The sequence below is a fragment of the Orbilia oligospora genome (assembly GCF_000225545.1).
Source record: "Orbilia oligospora ATCC 24927 unplaced genomic scaffold scaffold00043, whole genome shotgun sequence".
Taxonomy (NCBI): Eukaryota; Fungi; Ascomycota; class Orbiliomycetes; order Orbiliales; family Orbiliaceae; genus Orbilia; species Orbilia oligospora.
Genome location: NW_011645600.1, coordinates 563,008 through 585,771, shown reverse-complemented (window position 1 = coordinate 585,771; position 22,764 = coordinate 563,008). Strand labels below are relative to the sequence as shown.

The 22,764-nt window shown below is 44.9% G+C and overlaps 8 protein-coding genes across 8 annotated transcripts; 2 read left to right on the top strand and 6 right to left on the bottom strand.

The window, feature by feature from the left end:
* Positions 1–1,457: 1,457 nt before the first annotated feature.
* AOL_s00043g174 (uncharacterized protein) lies at positions 1,458–1,802 on the bottom strand (the record flags this gene model as incomplete). Its single annotated transcript, XM_011120661.1, has 1 exon — positions 1,458–1,802. The coding sequence occupies one exon, from the start codon at positions 1,800–1,802 to the stop codon at positions 1,458–1,460; it is 345 nt and encodes a 114-aa protein (XP_011118963.1).
* A 1,441-nt stretch (positions 1,803–3,243) lies between these two features.
* On the bottom strand, positions 3,244–5,407 carry AOL_s00043g173 (uncharacterized protein; the record flags this gene model as incomplete). Its single annotated transcript, XM_011120660.1, has 7 exons — positions 3,244–3,640; positions 3,705–3,949; positions 4,016–4,112; positions 4,176–4,324; positions 4,381–5,036; positions 5,101–5,193; positions 5,263–5,407. The coding sequence occupies 7 exons, from the start codon at positions 5,405–5,407 to the stop codon at positions 3,244–3,246; spliced, it is 1,782 nt and encodes a 593-aa protein (XP_011118962.1).
* Positions 5,408–7,764: 2,357 nt separating this feature from the next.
* AOL_s00043g172 (uncharacterized protein) lies at positions 7,765–8,661 on the bottom strand (the record flags this gene model as incomplete). The annotated part of the gene is made up of 2 exons (XM_011120659.1): positions 7,765–8,204; positions 8,289–8,661. The coding sequence occupies 2 exons, from the start codon at positions 8,659–8,661 to the stop codon at positions 7,765–7,767; spliced, it is 813 nt and encodes a 270-aa protein (XP_011118961.1).
* Positions 8,662–9,109: 448 nt separating this feature from the next.
* Positions 9,110–10,654, top strand: AOL_s00043g171 (uncharacterized protein; the record flags this gene model as incomplete). Its single annotated transcript, XM_011120658.1, has 1 exon — positions 9,110–10,654. The coding sequence occupies one exon, from the start codon at positions 9,110–9,112 to the stop codon at positions 10,652–10,654; it is 1,545 nt and encodes a 514-aa protein (XP_011118960.1).
* Positions 10,655–11,179: 525 nt separating this feature from the next.
* On the bottom strand, positions 11,180–11,920 carry AOL_s00043g170 (uncharacterized protein; the record flags this gene model as incomplete). The annotated part of the gene is made up of 1 exon (XM_011120657.1): positions 11,180–11,920. The coding sequence occupies one exon, from the start codon at positions 11,918–11,920 to the stop codon at positions 11,180–11,182; it is 741 nt and encodes a 246-aa protein (XP_011118959.1).
* Positions 11,921–13,318: 1,398 nt separating this feature from the next.
* On the bottom strand, positions 13,319–15,165 carry AOL_s00043g169 (uncharacterized protein; the record flags this gene model as incomplete). Its single annotated transcript, XM_011120656.1, has 6 exons — positions 13,319–13,564; positions 13,636–13,712; positions 13,771–14,497; positions 14,558–14,612; positions 14,681–14,721; positions 14,815–15,165. 6 exons carry the CDS (start codon positions 15,163–15,165, stop codon positions 13,319–13,321), a joined length of 1,497 nt encoding a protein of 498 aa, XP_011118958.1.
* A 4,623-nt stretch (positions 15,166–19,788) lies between these two features.
* AOL_s00043g168 (uncharacterized protein) lies at positions 19,789–20,593 on the top strand (the record flags this gene model as incomplete). The annotated part of the gene is made up of 2 exons (XM_011120655.1): positions 19,789–20,335; positions 20,391–20,593. 2 exons carry the CDS (start codon positions 19,789–19,791, stop codon positions 20,591–20,593), a joined length of 750 nt encoding a protein of 249 aa, XP_011118957.1.
* Positions 20,594–21,332: 739 nt separating this feature from the next.
* On the bottom strand, positions 21,333–21,842 carry AOL_s00043g167 (uncharacterized protein; the record flags this gene model as incomplete). The annotated part of the gene is made up of 1 exon (XM_011120654.1): positions 21,333–21,842. One exon carries the CDS (start codon positions 21,840–21,842, stop codon positions 21,333–21,335), a length of 510 nt encoding a protein of 169 aa, XP_011118956.1.
* Positions 21,843–22,764: the final 922 nt, after the last annotated feature.

Genomic DNA, 22,764 nt, shown 5'->3' with positions numbered 1-22,764 from the left:
AATTGTATCTTGCATTTTAATGAGTTTTTTCTTGGGAGTTAGCCTTTTCTGCATGTTTCAAGCTTCTGAATTGATAGAGTTTATTCTAGGCCCGCTTTTCCCCTCTTTATTTTTGACAGGCGGAGTCTTTCATACTTAGCGGTCCCTTATCATGGTTTATATGGCTTTTATATTCATTTTTCACATCATTGAATATATTGTTCCTTGTAACTACTTATTCAGCGCTCATAAGTAAGGTATATATCTATTCCGCGCGTCAACTACCTAGGTAAATATATCAGTTGCTTGAGAGGTTATACACAAAGCGCGGCAATATCGTGACGCTATGCTAGGAGCAATCTCAAAATTCCTCTCACCTTTGAGACCAACTTTATAAGTTCATTATCAGCAAAACGACTCGAGTTTATGCTCCTCTATATTCTTGTTGATAACGGAGAATTCGCAAGTCAGAGACCGTTCGTATGGTTAATTATTAGGTATTTAAGTATTTATATGTATAACCTCACAGGCATGAGACAAAATTGGTCTCGAAAGGGGAAATCAGGAACTACTAGAAGACGAAGCTATATATTTATAAGCTAGGTACAGCTGTTCGTTTTTGTTTTTGGGGGTTGAATTTCAGACTGAATTATCTATCGAACATCGACTTCGGTAGTCATAGCTACTTAGCCTCACGCACGCGTACGGGTGTCCAATGTTCAAGTTCTAATTCTTTTACTACTCTGTACTCTACAGTTCTCCAAACCAGACTCCAGATATCCCCAGGCTATAAATACTAATAAATTTAAATATCAAGTATAATCACCACAGAGGTCTCGCCCCAAAGCTATAAAGATGAGTAGCTCCAGCGGCAAAGAAGGACAAACAAACATCGATTTCCAGGATATACGACGGAGCCTGTGGCTAAGAAAAATAGGCTTCGGGGTGGCGATCGAACAGTTAGGGTTTAGAACTGAAGAACAAAAGGGAGATCTTCGTAGGATACTCCAGAAAATGGCTGCAGAGGATCAAGCCAAAAGAGCTGCTGCGCCGGTGAATCAGGGACGAAGAAAAAATAATAATAATGACGAGAATGAAGATAACACGTCCGGTAAACCAGACGCGGATAACAACAAAGAGAGGTAGTCTGGGTATGAGACCAGTGATCATGACCGGGAAAAAAAGGTTTCAAGTATATATACGGTCCTAAGTCCGAAGGTACTTGTGCTTCGGTGCACAGAAGTAGAGTTCCAATAGCTAAATTCTGATTTATTCATGAATTCAATTGAAGGCGCTGGTCTAATGCTTATAGAAACGGTATCTATGATAAACCCTAGTTATACTTGTGATTTTCCACACCTAGTGGCACAGAGCCAACTTCGATTAATAGATCAAAGATATTTGTGTGCTCTATTCACAGTTAGATCTGGTTTGTAGAGACTGTTTGAATCTACGCAAGTTGATCACTATAACCTAGATTAAAAGTGTAGATGATTTTTGCAACCCTTTTCAGAACATCTTAGGGCATATTCGCCCTTATCTTCCAAACCAGGGCAGCCATCCTTCCCTTCTACCATCATAAAAGTTGTATTCTTGCAACTAATACACGTAAGTGGGAAGAGAGCCTTATTGTAAATTTCAAGATCGGCGTTCTGGGAGATAGCATATTCTAGGGCGCGGATATTCCAAATCATAGCAGGGTCGGTTATAGTTGGAAGCTGTGGTAACTTTGGATCGGATAGCGGACAGGGTTTTGTCATATGCAGAAAGTTTGTTGCGCCTGTTAGGCTGTAGAAATTAGTGAACACCCGTTTTTCCGCCATTCTTTTTGAGTGTAAGACCGTATTGATGTTTTCTTTTATTTGTGAAATTGCTAGGGACGCAGTTTTAATGTAGGTTCGAATCCTGGGCATCTTCTTCGGTAGTGAATATGATTCGGAGGGACCTAAGACTCATCAAGTAAAACAAAAAACGAAACTATTTATATAGGCTCACAAATCTGTTTCAAATTGCACTCCCAAACAGATTAGATCGATTTCCAACCTAAAAAATATAAGTTCGTGTACCTGGAACGAAAAATCATGATACTGATTACGTGCATCCAGTTGAAGATATGAAGCGTATACGGTGGATAATGCGCCTATTGAATAGGCCTAAAGGCTATTAATTTTGTTTTACTTACACTTAAAGCTATACATATTCCTTCCATGAGCTATTTGAATCTGAGTCACCGCACTGAGCAATATTATTATATTATTAGTATCGAGACTGACAATTGATGGCGAGGAAATTTACTCCCCTGTAGGGTTGTGGCTACCAAATTAACATTCTCGACAGATCCGCGGAGCTTCTAGAATTCTGCGGGCTCATCATACTCCTATCTAACTTTAGCTAGAGCTAATATATTAATTACAAGTTGGATAAATATAGAACCTATATCACTTCGATGCCTCCCTAACTCGGAAGCCCAAATGGTTACGAGACTGGCCCAAATGCCATCAAAAAAATACCACATAAGTATGTGTTGTCACTTCTAGATGCCTTCGCAAATATGAGACGCCTAGGCGCCTGCACCCAGTCAACAGTACTAGGCTGCTCTTGCCATGCATAAAGTCACAGGAAACCATGCTTTTCCACGTTTCGGTGACCCGTTTTTCCGTCCCTGACATTATTACCGTTTCCCGTCGCCGAGGTTTTAGCTGATTAGTAAACACGACCCGACCCGATATCAACCTGCATATATATCTGCACGAACTTCGCCCCCTAGGCCTTGTAGAATATAAACGCGTCCCCAGAAACCCAACCCTAGAGGGCAACAGGTAGGCTTAGGCAACATATGCCCATGCGACGCCATGGTTTCACTGCGTTTACCAGTCTTTGAATATGCATAGTTTACACAAATATCATTATGCTCTAGTACGCTAGTCGTCTGATCTTTATATACATCATACATACTAATTAATGCCATGTTTGTTCCTGTCGTATTTGTTTTGTTTTTTTCTAAAAGAACGTTCAAAATGCCCGAATGTGGGCCGCTGCAAGTGGCCTAGATATAATAGATAGCTCGTACGTATACTTGTGCTAGGAAATGAAAATGCAAAGGAAGGTGGTATCATTTGGTTTAGAATGAAACAAAGAATAAATGAATAAAACTCCCGTGGATGTTAATAGAATTAGAACGCAACGCTAGACTCCCAACAATTCATTACCCCCCGCTCGTGATCAGTCATTATTGATTATATTATCAGATTTGTGTCAACCGTTTCAGGGCAACTCGGATGGGATCTCCTTGCCCTTCGTTTCAACTGCATCGGGTACTCTGACCGTATCACCGATTTCGAAGATACCTTTGGGGCCAGTCTCGCTCTGGGGCGACAATCCAGGGCTAACCGGTCCCTCAAGTTCGGGTTTGTTCCATTGCTGAGCTTCCGGAAGTGGTGGATTTGGTGTGGGGTGTTTCTTGATATTTCTCCTGTAGTAGTACCAAATTCCAGCAATGATAAGTCCTAGACCAACGACACCGCCAACGACCCCACCGGCAATAGCCCCGGTGTTGACGGATTTCTTCGGCTCGGTTCTTGGTACTTCGACAAATAATGCTTTGATATCGGGATTCGACCAATCACCGGGAGGCGAAATAATGGTTGCATTACCGGTTTGGCTATTGAGAAAGAGTTAGACCATCGAAGACTAAAAGTAATGAGGAATGGGCTATGATGACTTACTTTCCGTTGACCTTTTGGGCGACTTCGACAGGGAGCCCATAAGGTTCACTGTGTGCGAGATACGTGCTGCTCCATTGTAATGTTGTAAGATCGTAAAGGGCAACAGATTTTGCCTCCCAGTCGCACTGGCTGTCGTTAAAGTTTGCAGTATAGTATCCACCAAGCCCACCAACTGTGATCATTTGTCGTCCCTTGGGAGCGACGTGGCATGTATGGCCATAGCGGGGCGATTCTCCTTCGAAAATCTACACCGAATATCATGTGAGTCTTCATTCAATCATCGCCGCAAGGGTTCAGAGAGAGTTACATACCTTAATCCACTGGAAACTAGGTAGCGTTAAGATCCAGACATCGTCAAGATACCTCGGTGTTCTATTTTCATCGTAGGTGATACCGCCGTACATGTATCTAGGGACTATTAGTACGCTTGTAGGATAACCTAAGGGTCTAGAAACTAGTCGTCCGACTCACATGTTTGCACTCGAGTTATCCGGCGCCATTTTGACAACTATGCAATGGTCCGTTCGCCCTGCCGGGAACTCTTTAGCGTGTGGAGTTGCCTGCTGAACAAACCATCTATCGGTCTCGATGTCGAAGAGGGCGATGTCTGACATTTGAACCTGGCGAAAGGAATTAGAATACTCGAAGTATGCAGAGCCTGGCTATTGCAACTTACCATGTCCCCCCTTCGAGTTCCGCTCACATCAATGATCCGGCTGCTCTTAACCTCTCCACCAATGGAAACTAGGATCCCTTTCTTCTCCCCTTCACTAGAAGAGTTTAAGGTCCCATAGTTGGGAATATAGACTAGCTGCGAATATGCGCGCGCTCTATTACCGAGTTCAGCCGTGGAAATATTTCGAACAGATTCGGTCTCGAAATCAAACTCAAGCAACCCGTCAAGGAACCTGGGTGATTGTAGGTCACCGCTCCTGTCAGTTGATCCACGATCCACGACGCCTCCCAGGTAGTAAGCCTTGTTTATATTGGGAGCGACAACGCTGCCGCCAAAGGAAGCTCTCGTGACAAGTGAGGACCCCTTGGTGTAGACAACAGGATCCCAGAATTTCTCGGCAATATTGTATCTCCAAAGTGTATCCCTGTCAGACTCTGGCTCCGCATATAGCGTAAAATTGCTGAGACTGGCGTTTGTTGTTCCTCCATAAAAGTAAAGGAAGGTTTCGTTCCTATTTGGCCAGATCGCGCCACCATTTAATGATGGAACATATCCGGTCTTCCTTCCAGGCTCTCTCGTCTTAAAGATTGAAGTCTGTGAAATGTTGCCTTTCCAATCCCAACTATCATCCATGTCGGTCGTAATCAAGAAAGTGTCTAAAAGATTCGCAGCATGAATACCAGTGCGACTATAGAATACAAGCAGATATGACGAACTTACTGATTCCTTGGGTAGTAGGGCCCCAGACAATGGGATCATCATGGAACCACATCGTACCGCCATCGATGAAGAGTGTCTCTGATGTAATAGCAGCTACAAGTTGCACAGAATTTGTAAGCTAAGGCGCCCAAAATCGACATCGGTATTGTCAATAGAACTCACTTTGTTGTTGGTATCTTTTGCAGAAGTTATCTACTGGGTCGATTTTCGGAGCCTTCGACGTCTTCTGTGCGACCGCAGGCGCAACTAGCAGTAAAGTAGTCGTCGCGAGGGCGAGCAGATCGGCAATGGCTCTAGACTTGAACATTGTCGGTATGATAATAATATATGTTGTGCCTTTAGATATTCCAGATATCGTGTTCCAGCCCTACTACGGAGCCTTTAGTCGCTCTCGTCGGAAAAAAAAAGACGGCGGGATGGTAGGTCGTATTAAGCTAGTGGGGAAAAGTCCGGGAAAGAATGCAGCCCACAGCAAGGGACAGGCGAATTTGAGAGGCTTGGTCGTCTACCGCACATACAAACTTGATCTCAAAAATCCCAATCGAGGGTTCCGACCGTGCAATTGTACAAATTCAGATGCGAAGAGGCGAAGAGACGCACATCGAGGTGCATATACAAGAGGGATGTGTATGATTAGTGAACAACAGAACCTCCAGTCGGCTGGTTCAACAATTCAAGTGGGTGGATCCCAGCCATATAAAGACATAGAGCTGTTGCCATTGCAATTATGCCCATGTCCAAAATTCTATTACGGAAGACAGCGAGAGTATTGTTTCCCCTCCCAAATTCGGGACAGAAATTTCTTGCTTGTGCGGGCTCAGGGAAAAATCCAATTGTGGAGACCTTGATAATTGCGAGGATAGAGCTTCGATGCATGGGAAGGACGTGCAGAATGCAGCGAGACTAGGCCTCAAGGGGCCAAGGGGAGTCAGCACGCTTATCGTCCGTTTTGAAGTTGTATAACTTGTTCAGCTCTGTGGGCCAATTTGCTGGGAAGAAATTGGGGGACACCTGCATTGTTCGGTCTGGAGTTACTTTTTCTGTGTAACTTGCAGACGAATCTGCTTGGCTTCAAAGACCGACCGGGGCCAGTGACGAGACTAATGGATGGGCTTCGAAACTCAAAGCCCAGGCTATATCTCGTGAACCCTGTAATTGGCAAAAGTCAACGGTGGGCTAACTCGATATTGTTATACCGGAAGCTCCTGCGTACCTGCGCTCCTATCACAGCTGCCAGGACTAGTCCATGTTGGATTTGATCCATGATATCTTTCCCACCACTACGTGCTAGCTTCCCTTGTGTGTGATTGCGAAATGTCGAAGCAAAGAAACCTTGACCCGATTGGATTCTTCGTAGCAACTCTTGGAGGGATTTTCGACCCACAATGCTGGCTTTAGCGAGTACGACTGGTGCAGAATTATTCCCGACGTTACTTCTCAAGATCTCGTCGGGAGCTTCAATGCATGCAGTCGATTAATCGTAATAATGGGAAACTCGGCTTCGCGGCGCCGGCCTGGGAATGGCTAGCCTAAGGGCCAATGTCAGCACGTGTCCTGTCGTAGTAGTTTCAGAAGGCTTGAAACTCCTCGTGGATAGGCAGAAAGTAGCCTTCGCGCAACGGATCTATATTTGGTGAATGTTGCAAAACTGTAGTATACCCGAGTTTAGTTAGGTAATTAGCTATTCCCACACCCACGACAAACATGGAATTTCGAGGTTTCTATCTTTACATCGATTCGACAAATAGAAACTAAAACTTAACGAGACCGCCGATTGAGAATTAATTACTCGGAGCTCGAGGCCGGAGGGTGGTCATCTCGACTCCGAGTCGTCAATGTTAGTGAAATGGTTGGCCAGCGACTTTGCTATTTCTCACATCAATATCGCCCCGTGCCGGCATTGCATACCCTTGCTTCAATATATGCAAGCGCTCGAGCTTTACCTGCAGAAAGACTGCCGTGTCCCAAAGCTTGACACCATCTGGTCCTACCCGCTGCAATGATTTGATCGACTCTTCCATATCCGGGCACTTATTTTAACAGCTATTAATATTAATTAAATTGATGCATGAACAAGAAATAATTCCAGCCTCATCAGACGATTCTGGATTTTCGAAAAGTTTGCTTTGCTGGCCCCCTCAAAAATATTTCTAACGAATGTGATATATTGTCGAAAAAGATGGATAGGTTCACGGCGCCGCCCTCCCGCTGGAGGCAAGTGGGGACGCAAGGTTGCTTCCGTGTGGGATGTCCGTTAAAATCACATTCCAAATCGCCTATCTTGACCAATGGCAGGTGACGGGCGAGGCGGGATTGAACCGAAATGTTCCCCTTCCAAGAACGCAGATGTATAAGAAGAGTTAACAATCATCCAGTTTGCCTCATATGTATGTGTAAAAGGTCTGATGTAGGTAAGTATGTATGTACATCCACTATCTAGTTGTCTTGCAGCAGCATCTGGCCGCCACAAGGCGGCCCACCTAACAATATTGTATCGTACAGCCTCGTGAAAAAATATAAATTATGTACAAGAAAGAACCGGCAACCGCGGTAGATCCCGCATGGCTCGAGCTCCCTAGAATCCCATCTGAAGAGAGCTGGCCTTCCACTGAGTTTCTGCGTGACGCCATGGCTGCAGGTGAGATCGGGTAACTAACCTGTACTTCAGGACCCAAATTTCGACACCTGGTACGGATACTCCAATGATTCGCCTTTCCTAACCCATAATTTCTTCTTTTTCTTCGTGATAACATGTTCACCGAACATTTCGCTAGCATTCTCCTTCTTCCACTTTTTGATGAATCTTGGGTCCCAAAGCTCGCTTGCAACACCCAAGTCCTTACAGCACCTCATCATAGCATTGGACTTGCAGGCTTCCATCGCCGTTGGAATGCCAAACTCATCAAAGTAATCCTGCTCGCCACGGGCAACCGAAACGAGCCTTCCATGACATACTAAAGCGTACTCGCGAGTCACCATTCCTCCTCCATTTGGTTTCTCAGAGATTTGTGTTTCACCTCGAGGAGCAAGACCCCATCCTCCAGGGCCAAATGCACGATTCAGTATTCGCCGGTATTTAATTTCAGGTAGGTAAATGATGCCATCTATAGGATATTGCAGTTTCATCGTTAGATATTAGTCGAATAAACGGGAACAACGAACAAGGAATGTTATGGTATGGTAATCACCTGGCTTAATCTCAACCTCAACAGGGTCAAGAGGTTGCAATAGAACGTCTGCAACCTCCTTTGCGAATGGTTCCTGTGATAATCCTGAGAACGAACGTGACCAATCCGTTGCTAGCTCCTCCCCAAGGTCTATCTCTGGAGATGCAATAGGGCCATCTTTTATCTCTGTAAGACGTGTCGTAGATGAGGCCTTTTGATCAGCTGAGGCTGAAGATGGTGTTGGAGTTTGGCGTTTAGTTGGGGTCGTAGTAATACTACGGGAAGCGATAATTGGGGCCGCGAATCGTGGGAGTGAAGTTGGAGTCAACGGTTTCAATGGGCCTGATAATGCAAGCCGTCGTAGGTTAGCACCAGCGATCCGTAATGTCGCCATGATGATAAAGAGTGTCCTCAATGAAGCCTAGCAGCTTGCGAGAAGGATGAGAGTGAGATTATCCTGCTGGGTTAGATAGAAGGTCGGTTGGCAGTCGCTGTCGCGTCTAGCAGAATGTTGTCATGAAGCTCGAGCAAAGTGCTGGAGCAGGGTATATCGGTCCGATTAGATAAGATTGATCAGATAACCCACAAACATCGGCAACGCAATTTTCCCAACACCAAAATCTGCACTTCCTATCCGACTCTGCTATAACTATAGCTAGAGTCTAGTCAATTATCGAATCAGGATCGCGACCGCGCCGACCGCAAAACAAAGGCATTCCCTAAGCCTTCTTTCGAGAATCAGGACAATACTATGCAAAAGGGATACGCTATAACAAGAGACCCATGAAGGAAATACGTTCTGTCTCTGTCACACTATCTCCTAACCAATAGAAAAGGCCTTAATGTCCCTCCGTTCCGCCTGGACCAAACTAACCAGCTATGCCCAGCCATTGAAAAGCATATTCAAAGGCGCCCAGCTTCGTGCTGTCCCTGCTAGCACTACCAGCTCTACTTTGTATCCGAATGTTGGCAAGGCGGGTGCTGCCGACAGCTTGATAAGCCATGGCACAACCACGGCAAAACATCAAACCTCTCCTCACATCGGGGTATCTGACGAGATTCTAAAGGCCGCCAAAGGTCTTCACAGTGTGGACCGGAAGCATCAAGATCGGTTCAGTAGTCCGATCCTTGGGATTCAGAAGGAAGATGAAGACCTAATAGATGCGAATCAAGGTGCAAATAAAGCCGAACCCGGTGGTGAAATCCCAGACCAGGGGAGCGGAACTGGCCTGGTTGATTCTTCCACGAGTACCACAAAACAAAGACGAAAGAAGAAAAAGAAGGGTTTGAAGAACTCAGAACCAGGAGCGTACCAAGAAGCTAAGGTGTTAATCGATAACCTATTGGATTCGATCTCTGATCCGAGAATTGGGTCCTTAGGATACTATTCTCCCGAGCAGATGAAACCTAAGAACTCAAAGGTTACAATTGACGCATTGCTAGAGTCAATTCCTACTTCGACAGCAAGCCTATCGAAGCCATCATCAGAAGAGAATCCAATGAGAAGACGAAAGGCAGAGATGCCAGTCGCGGACCCGAAAGTGGATAGTTCCGATAGCGAGCCTCATGTCAATATCACTAATACCTCGCCACCATGGAGAAACAAGTATGTTTCAAGGGCATACCACATCCTCCGCTTGGAAAACTGTGGTGCCACAATGATCAAAAGCGACATTGAAAGGATATTCTCCAACTACCATGCTCGGAGGCTCGGCTGGAATTTTACGGTCATACCCGCGAGATCCAATCCTCGTCTACAGCGTAGAAATCGCTACTATCTATACTTCGACTCTGATGAGGCTGCCAACCATCATCTTGCACACTTTCTCGAACTTCTAAGATCTGAGAAGCTACATGGGCGGTCTTCGGATATCACTTTGCCGCCCCCCGCAGCCGCACAGACATTCCTCGAATCAAAACCTGCCGGCCTCGATCTCAGTTCAGAGGCTTTACAGGGCAGTCCCGCGTCTGTGACTAAATATTGGGTCCCGAACTTAGTTCTTGTTGACCCGCTTAAAATGCCTCTTGACGGGGTGATCCCGAACTTGCTATATCAGGCAGAAGGTGCACCCGGGCGGACAGTGTTGATCGCGCTATGTGCGAATTCACACTGGCAGGTGTTGCAAGTGTGGTTGAAGTATTCGCTAATTGAGAAGCACGGGTTTGGAAGATGGCTAGTACCGGGGGGTGATAGGGATGGATACGGTCTTGAGCGAATCCCGATAGTTGGGCCTAATACCCCCGAGCCTTCCCAAGGAGGGAGATGGGTAGTGAGATTCCGTGATGGTTATACAAGCGAGGCGGAGAGGCTTGTGAGGGACTGGGATGGGAAGTGGGTAAATGTACGGGGGAAATGGGGCCGCCTTAGGGCAGAAGTGCTGTGGTGATTAAATATTTATCTTTGTATCTGTACTTCCAGGTCTGGGTACGAGACAAGTATCTGTGTAAAGAAATCTATTCCCTGTATATACTCATGGTTTTTCATAAAACCACCATCTGTACATATCTATCATAGTACATACATAAGTTATATAAAAAGCGCACTTGATCATCAAGGGACGTATATATCTAATGCTGGCACACTTATTAAAAAAAACCCAAACCGTCTAGATCATGATATCATCAAGATACCTTTGCAGAGTTCTAGAAGCAGGCCCGATGCTGCATAAAAAAAATCATAACATCGAGCTGGCATAACAAACACCCTCCAAGACAAGGCGGGCATCCTATACCACCTGATTACCCACTAGCCACCGAGTAACCTCGATCTCCACCTCAATAACTACTATAGCCAACATCCCCACTCGAATAGCTGCCATAGTCTCCAGCCCTACTCCTACTGCTACCTCCACTTGTAATGGTATACGAATAGATCCTATCGGATTCATTCTCCTGTCGTTAAAGAATCGGCCTTATGGGCCATATGGTGTATGGCACGAAACCGGCTGGTAGTGATTTGATGATTCTGGTAATCCCCCAACTACAGGATTTCTAGGCTCCTTGTGAATGCTAGAAACCAGATTCGAGCTGTCTGTTTCCTTGATTTTGTCTCTGGAGCCAGTGCTAGAGACATTCCCTTCACTAGTAGGCGTAGTCTTCGTTGTCTTATCCCAATCACTGGAATGGACGCCACCATTCCTATAATTGTAGCATCTAGTGTCGGGGTACACCCACAATGATTGGTTCTTTAAAGAACCATTCGGTGTGCTTCTTTGAAGGTTGATCATTTCCCTCTGCCTTTCCCTCGCGGCTTTCGATTCTGCCGATCGCTTCTTGCTTGAAGTCGAAGAAGAATCGCTACTAGAAGCGTACCCGTCAGATGGTATATCTTCTGGCCGTGTGTCATCTTTCGACGAGGCTCGGTGCTTCTTTTGGACCGAGAGGAGACCTTTGTCTGAGGCGGACCGCTTTGGAAAGTTGATAGAAGAACTTGCATTTTGAAGTGTCGAAGATGGTTTCTCTAGCTTAGAAGTCGATTGTAGTTCCGGGTGACTTTTCCTGAGAGTTCTAATGTCTTCTTTAATCTTTTGACCAAGACTGGAGGAATTAGATTTTTGGACTTGTGTGTCGTAAGACTGATCTGTTGTCTCTGGTAATTCTTTGGCAGCTTTTCTTTCTTTCCGATGTGTAACAAAATGGTCCAATAGTCCCATTTTATATCAAATCTCCAAATTTTCGGAACCACATCGACCCGCTTATTTAACTCGTCAAGTTCCAGAACAGTCCGGGGTATGTTAATCAAATATCGTAGAGCAGCAAATCCCGACGGTGCCAAATTAGCGAGAACCTCGGAAAGGAATTTCCCTCAAGCCCCACCCCCAAAACCTTGGGGATGTTAAATCTTTGACAGCTGCGGCGCCGTCTTTTCGAAATTTCTATTATTAATGTCCAAAAGCAGGTCACAAGATTATAAGTCTGACAGCAGACTTTTATTTTAATTTTGCCTGGTCTGGTAACGTATAACAGAGCGTGGGGATACGCGGCCCAGAAGTGGGTTAAAAATGTGTGCTGTATGCTGAACCGGATGCCCTCGGAGAATGCTGGGCAATTTCGTAAGTCTAAGCTGGTTTAGGAAGTTTATGCGTTGTTCGTGTGGTAATTTCGTTGACGACCCGCGCAACACAAATGGCAATTTCGAGATTTCATTCAAGATTGACAAGGCGAGAATGTATCCAATCTGGCGAGGAAAGTGAAAATTCGAAGAGATGTCGGTATGGGGGATGAAATGACGAACGAGAAATGTTGGGAGATGACAATTGGGGGTTTCGGATAAGTGCGTGATCTTGGTCATCTTATATTTTCCATTTGTCCACGTCCCAGTGTTGTGCGACCCCTGCGCATAAGACTCTCGGGCCCTAAGCCAAGTTGGCGCGGCCAAATTAGCGTGGGCTTCAAAGTCTTGACGGTCCACTCACTGTTCGCCTACTGGCGCGGGATCTTTTCATAGCCTCAGCTCATCAAAGCAGTCCGATCTGGCACTCCCGCACTGTTTCTGTAGCCGAATGACTGCCGTTTTGGCAGGCCGCCTTGGCTTGCAACCAGGTAACAGTCGAATGACATTTACCCCGCCCTGCAGTGACGTCTGAGTATTAAGCATGATCAACTGGCCTGAATCAAAGCTCTATAGCCTCAACTTTAGTAAGGAGCTTGACGACTAAGGATTGATTCCTGGAGCTCAATTCTCGTGCCTAGAACATAATTCGCAGCCTATTTTAGCTTGGCTTTTGTTTAGGAGCTGTTGAGCCGCATAAGTTTTAGAGGATACAAATCACATATATACGTAACGTATGTATACGCTAACCAAGTCAAATAAGCTCGAGCTAGTGGTGCGTGGGACAATTCATTACATAATGTAATTAATCATGAGTGATTGTATATACAAAGAGTTGCTCCTTGTGATGCTATTTAGATCAATTAGATCCGCTCTATACATCGCACCAAAAATGAATGTGCGCCTTATGAATGCTCTATACAAAAGCTCTCAACCCTGGTAAAGGTATTTTTTTAGTGAGCGTTTAAGGTTTTAAAAGAATAAACAAAATCGTTGCGCATTAAGTCATGTATCGGAAAACTGGGTGGTCGTCTCCGAGCTCCATGGCGGATAGTTCCTCTTTGCTGAGGTGAGAAAGCTTGTGTTTTCCTTGATCCCGCTTCTTGTTCTCCAGTGTAATCCCCGTGAAATATACGGCACAGGAGAGGGCCGAGAGGCAGATAAAGGATATACACAACTTATAACCTGTTGGATAGAGTGGGGCTTCTTTGGCAAGGAAGGCAAAGGTTGCGACAATGCCACCGATCTATACAACGTTATGTTAGAGTGCGTTTTCTTAGAATGTTTCTAGATCATAAGATCATATGATTCACTTACATTTCCAAATCCGACCTGCCAACCTGTTCCAACGGCTCTTCTGGCGTGAGAGCCTAGATTGCAGGCATACCAACAAACTAGATTTCATGTTAGCAAAAGCTAAGTCTTCTCATACGGTTAGTGCTTTAGACTTACTAATGATAGGCATAGCGCTGTATGTACCCATAGCGCATAAAAACAAAGCAGAGTATTGTGTCATAATGTTGACAGGTCCATGAATCTTAAACAAAACGATGAAGCCAGCAAGCGATATGCAAATTGGAATGATCGTGAACAAGAAACGATGACGCATGAAATCAGAGAATGTGGCAGTCAGCATGGCGAGGCCGAAGGCACAAGCCCATGGTGGAACAGAGCGCAGTTGGGTTTGAATGGGCGAATATCCGAGATTGCGAACGATCTGGGGCGAGAAATAGGCATATCCGTAGGCCGGAACGATCAAGCCGAGATACATGACACCCCCAATGAGGATTTTCCAGTCAGATAAAATTTTGAGAACACTCTTTGCCGTCATCTTTCCGTGACGGTGAGACTCTCCGGTATCAGCTTCGAGCTTGGCTTTAATGAAAGCACGTTCATCTTCAGTAATCCATTTGGCTTCCTCAGGGAAGTCCGGAATGCAAAAGTAAAAGATGAGGCCAACGACAGCGGTGAGGAGGCCCTCAAGGATGAAAACCCATCTCCAGGCTCTATATCCTCGAACACCATCCATCTTGCCAATTGCCGCGGCGAGGAGCCCACCGAAGGCACCAGCGAGTGTGGTAGAAGAGAAGAAGAAAGAGTATCTCTTCTGAGCCTCTGTTCGTTTGTACCAGCAGGCAAGGAGATAAAAGCAGCCAGGAAACATGCCTGCTTCGAATAACTGTTTATACATTGTTAGTGACGTGTTTAATAGCTATGTCATTCCGTTTGTGTAACGTACTCCGAGGAAAAATCGAACCGCCAAAATGCTCCCATAATTTTGCGTGAATCCCATACTATCGACCATATTCAAATTAGCCAATGCATATTTTGAAAAATATAATCGAGTACCGAAGTTCCTTACATTATAGTCATAACACCAAACATCAACATACAAGCCGAGAGCTATTTGTCCGCAATACCGGATACTGGTTAGCTTCTGTCACCCAGTGGTTCTATCATCGAGTTATAAGGAGCGAGTATGATTTCGATACTTACCCACATGTGTGGCTTGAACTTCTTGAGGATGATGTTACTCGGGATTTCGAATAAAATATAGGGAACGAAGAAGATAACCAAGACCGTGTTATATTTTGTCCCTTCCAACAGTCCGAGGTCCTCCTTCAATCCGTATAGGGCGGCATTGGATATATTAACACGGTCCAAAAATGCTAGGAGATATAAAATGCAGAGGACAGGCACGACTCGGAAGTCGATTTTAGCCATCAGCCGCTTCTCATTGACTCCATAGGCATTTGGATCAACGTATCCAGGATATTCCTCCACTAAGTCTCCTGCGGCCTCGACACCACCCCTGGGAAAGTCCTTTGAAGTTTTTTCTAATTTCATTTGGATTGTGTTAGTAGAGGAATATATGTAAAGAATATTGAAAGGACAGCTGAGAGGGATATCGGTATCGGTTTTGAGACGAACCTGACATGGTTACTCTGTCAGAAAAATTAAACTCTGCGGGGTTCCGACTGAAGATTTAAAGAAAGGGACCCTGGCAAGACCTCTATTTAGAAAGTCAAGTTGCGTGGATTTTGACAGGTCTCCTTGCGACAATAAATCTTATTGGTCACACAGCGTCGATCCCAATACCAGGACAAGGCGATATCAAATTGAATGGCACAACGAAAAGTCAAAATACGGAAGCGGACTCCCCATCTTATATAGAAAAATAATCTTCTCAACTGGGATTTCTGGGGGCCCGAGATCGCATCTTTTGCCATCAACTTGCCCCAGATTTTCATAAGGTTTTCTCACTTTTAACCCCAGAAAAATCGGTTTGATATTCCTTGCCCGGCTATCGTGGAAGTTGAGGGGAGGCAACACGCTAACTAATCAGAATGAAGGGAAGTTCGCAACTTTTGCCCTGGCATGTCTCTCGTTTGCCGCTAGAAATATGTGGAATCGAGGGCCAAGGAACCCAGACAGGAGGGCATTGCTTGTTCGCCATGTTTCTGCATGCACTGGGCCGTCACCGACCTCACCACCAACCTACAGATTCTGCGGATCATTCTTAATAAAATATTAGCTTCCCCACACATCCCCACAAAACTTTGCCTGCCAATGGTGGAAAATTCACTGTGAGAGGGGTCGCAAACAGTCGCGTGGGGCCAAACCTAAGCCTGTGATTTGTCGGACCGACCGAGACAAAACTTTCACACTCACATTCTAGTCCAGGCTGCAACTTTGACATACAGAAGTTTCTGATATGCATATTTCTAAGCTCGCACGAATTCGAGTTTGACCTCGGCTCGGAATCATGGAGGCTCGTATTTTCCGAGTAGCGAACCTCAACTACGGTTCTTGAACGTGGTTAAATGACTTCGAAGTGGTCTGAGAAAAGCTAAATTGGCGATGCCGATCAAAGAGCCGAAATTCGACAACGTGCCATGGCAGTGGGTCCCTGAGGGGGGGTCGGTGGAGCTTGTACATTTCTATCAATCAATCATAACGATATCTCAATTCATTTGGGTTTGCTATTGTAGCTCTCGAAGTTGGAATGCGCATATGCTCAAATACACTCATCGGAGTCGGATCTTATAATCGGTCATTGCATTATGATGCATGGCAGTCGTCAGTACGGATTAGCAGTACCATCAGAACCCTGAAGGGAAAGATTTTCATTAACAACACAATTTCTGGCTTAAAAATGACAAAATAACACAACAATTCCTCAAGTATTCGAATCATGAATTAGGTCTTAGCAAAAATCACAAATTAGATCTCGTCTATTTGAAGATTTTGACGAGATTGGCCTGTTCTCATGCTTCCAGTTGGCCGTTCATAGTGCTTGGCTTACGATATTTGGGGTATCGGCCGATTCAATTCTTTTTCTCGATCTGATCAGCCAGCCTCCAAAGAATTCTAGAACGGACATTTCAGGCCTGCAGGTGGCTAACTTCGCCGAATTACAGACAACCGTGTGCTTCAGCTACCCAATCAATAGCCAGAGCTTGATACACGCTTGAGTTCTCTTGCACATAGTCGTGATTCCTCGTTTAGCTCTGTAGTATAATTTAAGCGATCAAATCTAAAGCCTGGCGGAATCCGAACCGGCTTCGGTGGATGACTAAAATAATCTGTCAGCTATCAGAAACAACTCATACTGCTCTTACTGCTGCTTTGTGCGACTCAACCACAAGACAGGACTTGAATTTAAACTTCGAATTGTTTAGCTAACACTTGGCGGGTGTGATAACTTCTTTAAGGTGCAAGCTAGCTAGGCGATGTTACGTTACTCCTTGCTGCCTTCTGCCAAGAGACTGCAAACCAGGTACCTACGCAGTTGGAGCTCTTCAAACCCCAGATTTTTTTCAGACAGCCCGCTTTCGGATAATTCCGGACAATAGAATTCACACTACGGGCGCACTCTGCAGCTGTCCTCCAAAGCTTCATAAATATATGTCTGGGCGGCGGCGTAATCGGGAACCTTCGGAAAATCACATAATTCGATATTCAACCAAGAATATACCTTAAGAATGGTGCAAGCACACTGTCTGGATACAAGACTACCTGAAGAAGCTTCTTCAGCCGAGCGTCCCAAAATCTCGGGTTCTGTTTGTTCAAAAACTCGAACTTGATGTTCTACTCACATCGTTACTAGTTTTGTGTTAGACTTTTTTAGCATATCCTGCGAGGCCGGTATTTGCAAAAATTCGTAATACGTTCAATCCATGGCATTCAAAGAACGGCTGCGGAGTACCAGTACCCTTGATATTCCTAATCCAGATTTCTGTGTAACACAACTGGGGATAGTCACCTAGCTATTTGTGATAAGTCCGAAAGGATTCATACATATATGCGCGTCAGTTTAGTAACGGTAGAGCATATTTATAGCATGGATGTGCTAGTATCAATCTACCCATATCTGCAAGTACCACTACCCAGAGCCATTCTCGCCAAAGCGTCGTATTGCAGTTAACCATTTTGATGATCCTATAGTCATTTACAACATAGTAGACGTTGATTAATGTTAGCACGTTCTACAATATGCAACAAGGCCTATAGATCGATCTGTCTAGAACAACCTTGATCTTCAGGAACATAAATTAGAGGGCTGGGATAGCTTTCCGAGTCCCGAAAGATGGAGAGGTTGGATACCCCCGCATTTATCCCGTAATAGCTTGATCGGGTTAATGACCTCCCGGCCCATCGGCTGCAGCGAGGCTCCAGTACAGTGGACCAATTTGAGTAACAGCTAAATGTCAAGTACGAGGCTAATCGTCGAAAGTAAGCCAAGATGGCATAAGCTCCGAGCTCTACTCGGGATATTAGTGGCGGTCTACATAAACTATGTATTTATGCATACCCGCCTTCTCATTTTGGGGCCCTATCGAGCCTTGATATAACTAAATTAAGCGCAAAACGAAATTTATAGCTCGGAGTCATAAAACGGCCGCCCTTCCCTTCCACCATAAACCCTAGCCTTTTCGTCTTTGTTCCCAACAGGGATTAGATCAGCCATGTGTTTCCATTCATGCATAAGTATATCGACATACTACATTATACGACATAATGCATCTTCTCCGCCACCATCCAATCCCCCTTCCATCTTGCGGGCCGAAGGATCCTTGAAGCGACGCTGCATACAACAATATCTTCTATCAAATGGCCACGGTTCCACGTGTCCAACATGAAAAACAGTACATAGCGTGGAACAAATCCCTAGCTCACTATTAAATATGGAAAAATAATTGAAGGTTATTCAACAAATCCAACAGATTTCCAGTCTCATTGGTTCAGTAGTTCGAAAGCCGGGGGTGTAATTCGCTTGGCCTTGTCTCCAGGTCCTACCAACTTATAAAATTCAGCTCCCAATGATGACATGACTGCTGTCATGGGATATAGTTGGAGAGGCAAATAGAATTATTGTTTTCTAACTTGGAATATAATAACTAGCCAATTGGGAGTATTCGATTTTGCTTGACTACATCCATGCGCTTACTATTCACAAGGAAGCCTAAGGCAGCTAAATTTCAAATATGGCAAAACTTTGAACGGTTGCGACATTTTCGAGAGGTATTGTGCCTTTAACATATTGACTGTTAATGTTATTTGCTGCAGCCCTCAAGGCGCTATCATGAGATTTCCATCTACGTTGGGACTTATTCTTCCGAAAGAGCTGGATATAGAGTTCCGGATAGCGGCAAGTGTTCATGCCACACGGCAGCAGGCTCACGTGGTTACTCTTCATCGTGCTCATCAGCTGTTAATATCGATATTTGAATGGTAATTTTACAGACTACGCGGGCTATAATATTGAAGTTCTTAGCAAACCTCGAGCTCTAAATATCAAGCGCAATTACAAGGACCTTTTAATATTCACACGAAAAGGAAATTAACCTACATCGAATATCTTCTTCTACTTTCCAAGGACACCCTAGGCTAAATAATTGATTTTTCTGTAGAGCTCTGAACTCACGCAGACCATGCGAAATTGAAATTCCTTCGTTCGCTGTTACACAGAAATTCCGAGAATATACTGCTGGAAGATCACCACCTATAGCAGCCTTGACAAAGACAAAGAGAAATATTCTTTAGCAATCAGTCTAGCCGTCGGGTAGACCAGAATATGCCTGCCTCCGCCAAATTATTGCAACTTCAACAAGGATTACGTCGCTGGTAGGACAAGATGTGATTGGCTATATGGTGCTACCCCCCAATTAAAGCCTTCCGAGATGCATTCACGGGGCCCTTTCGCCTAGGCAATCAGTTGCTCAGGATTCGACCCATGAGATTTATGAGCAGCGTGGATAGGTCTATAAATTGTGCCCATGAGGAATTTTGTCAAGGACTTCCACCATCCTTTCGATACTCATCTCACCTTCGTTCTGAGTAACAAGCAGCCCAAAAAAAACTGTATCACTCTCGCTGTCTACGAGTTCTTTACCAGCTGCTAAAGTCTTCTCTCAATTCTCTTCAGACAACTTCAAACTGAGATTAGTATCTCAATAGATCGTGAAAATGTTGCTTCACACTCTCCTATACAGCGCTGGGGTCTTACTTCTCCCAGCAATGGTCTTTGCTGCCCCTCTTGAAGACAACCAGCGAAGGGATGCAAATCCTCAGCGTTATGCTCCTCCTCCATACTATCCTCCTCCACCCCCTTCATACTATGTTCCAGCTCCTTACTACCCCCCTACGACTCGTGTTTATACTCCACAAACTTCTAGCTCAACTGTGAGCGAACCAATTGATACGACATCAACTCCTCCATATCAGCCAAGTAGTTCAACCATAAGTGAGCCGATCGAAACAACCAGTAGTTCTACGAGTGAGGCAGTCGAGACCTGCCCACCCGCTGCCACAGAGACTATCTATCTTACGGAAACTTCGACGGAAACTGCTACAGAAACTGCCACGGAGACTGAAACTGCCACGGAAACCGAGACTGAAACGGCGACCCAAACGGAGACAACAACGGAGACCTCTACCGTTACTCTCCCTCCTGTCACTCTCCCTCCTGTTATCGCTCCCCCGGTTACAAAATACGTCACTCGCAGTGTCACAGGTATGTGAATGTACTCTCGTAAAACAAAAGGGCAACATGTCTAATATCTCTCTAGTCACACAATATACGACTTTGACGCCACCCCCATCACCACCAAAGACCATAACAGTATACTCCACTCGTGTTTCATACAGAACAATCACTGCGATATCGATCAGTTACTCTACTATCAAAATCACGGTTACAAAGACTATAACTACTTATCCATATGGCTGGTATGCCCCAACTCCTCGTCCATATCAACCATATCGGGCTTAAGGTTCTTACAAGTCCCTTAATCTACACCATAATGTAACTCTGATTTCATAATACATTGAGTCTTCTTGATTCCTTCCAAAAAACCCCTGTGCGGCCTTCCTATCCAACCAAATTTTCTTTATTTGCATTTTTAGAGTAGTCTTTTGGAACATCAAGGCCTGGGAAACATGCAGAGAAGCGTATTTTATCTTTTATTTTATTTTTCATACGAATGATGGAAACCCCTACCCCCCACTTTCCTTACTTAGAATATTACCTTCTCGACACTCCTTATCAGTTGTACTTAATTCCTAATCAGTAATGAAACGTCTGCGGAAATGGAATGAAATTTATGAGAATTTTCGATTCTTTCATCCTTATTACTTTGATCTCTCTTCCATTTCTTACACTGGCAAAACTATAATGAGCGGCTATGCTTCTAACTGCCCATAATACCTAGGTCATTGGTGAATTACTAGGTGGTGTGTTAACTTAGGACGGATGAATCGCAAGAATCGGGTTCATTAAGAACTAAAATTAATGTAAATACATTATAGAGCTCGAGGTAAAGGAATGAATTCGGTTTTATTCATGCAATGCTATAAAATCCAAAATGCAAACAATGATGGTAAAAATGAAAATGCTAAACTAAATTCCAGGTACTAATGCTGTTTTATGCTATGCCGTTATATGCTATGCCGCCTCATAATCCATCCCCAGTATCATTTGTCCTCCGTAATAAACTATCTCCATCTAATGCTTAAAGAGCCTGTGGAACCTTGAAGGTGGTGTTGCCAAAGAAGTTTGGAGCAACTGGGAAGGATGGTCCACGGTGGAAAGAACCAGTCTGGTTACGGAATGGACCATCTTGAGCCCAAACTCCGAGAACATTTTCGGCATTGGTAAGGGTTGGGGCTTTCCACAAGACGCAGTCACAGTTGGCCATAATTTGCCAACCGACACAGTTGTCAGCAGCCTTGCAGGAGTTGCAACAGTGCATTGGGCCGAATGTTTGGTGGGACTCTGTGATGAGTTCGAAGGATGGGGCACCGGGTTGCGCGATAGTGAATGGCGCGGTGAAGGAGTCCTCGTAGTGGACTTGTAGGCAGCGGGATGGAGTTGGATGGGTGTAGCCATCAGTACCCTTAGAGCCCTTTCCCCAGCAGATGTTGACATCGCGAGCAGTGAGTTCCCAGTCTACTGGGCTAGCAGAGACGGTAGCCGAGAGGGCGGCGATAGAGAGAGCGATGATTTGAGTGAAGGAAGGCATTTTGAAGATATTAAAGATTTGTTTATAATTGTATGAAATTATATTAAAATTATAAAGTAGAGTTGAGAAGCTCGATTTGAGACTGTTGTTTAACGATTGAATTGAAGGCTGGAGTGTTTTGAAAACGAAGGCTGTTTGATACTGATGCTGATGATAGTGATAAAAAAACTAAAACATCTCGAGAGGATCGCGACCTTCTTATACCCTTTCAACCATGAGCATTTGAAGGAGAAGACCGATATCCCAAGTCTAACATCGCCTACAATCCTCCCCGCCAAGATCAGGGTTCGATTCTAGCCGTATGGCTTGCCGGCCAGTCGTAAGGCTCTGGCTGCGAGGCGCCGAACTCTGCAGCGAAAATTCTAACCGAAAGTAACATCATAGCCCTGAAGCCGCACCTCGCGGATATCGACACCGTCATCTCGCATTAGAGCTCTCTTCCCCACAACTTAAAATCGTTACATCCAAAAAACGCCACAAGCATACCGCATATGCGCCTAGAATTGTTGGATATTATGTGTTGTGGATTTCCTCGTTTCCCATAGGCTGGAAAAAATCGAAATGTCCAGTAGGGGTTAGCGTCGTTACATAATTAGAACATCGGCTGGAAGAATTTTCCAAAAGAGATCGTGGAGCTCCAGTGGAGCCTCTGTTGTACAAACAGGCGGAGCACCTTTCTTTGATTTTCGCGCAGTTCGGAGCTTGCCAAGTATGCACTATGACATGATATCCATTGTCCAGCTCGCAGAATATTACCGAAAGGGCTTTAAAGGCTTCATGCAGCCCAGCTCGCGGAATGCTTCTCGAAGGAGATAACCGAGAGTCATATTTAGCAACCCTCAGAAGCTTGAGCCTTACGGGGATCGGAAGGACGGGTAACACTCGACATTGGCTAGTATGAACCCTAGACTGGATGCTAGGC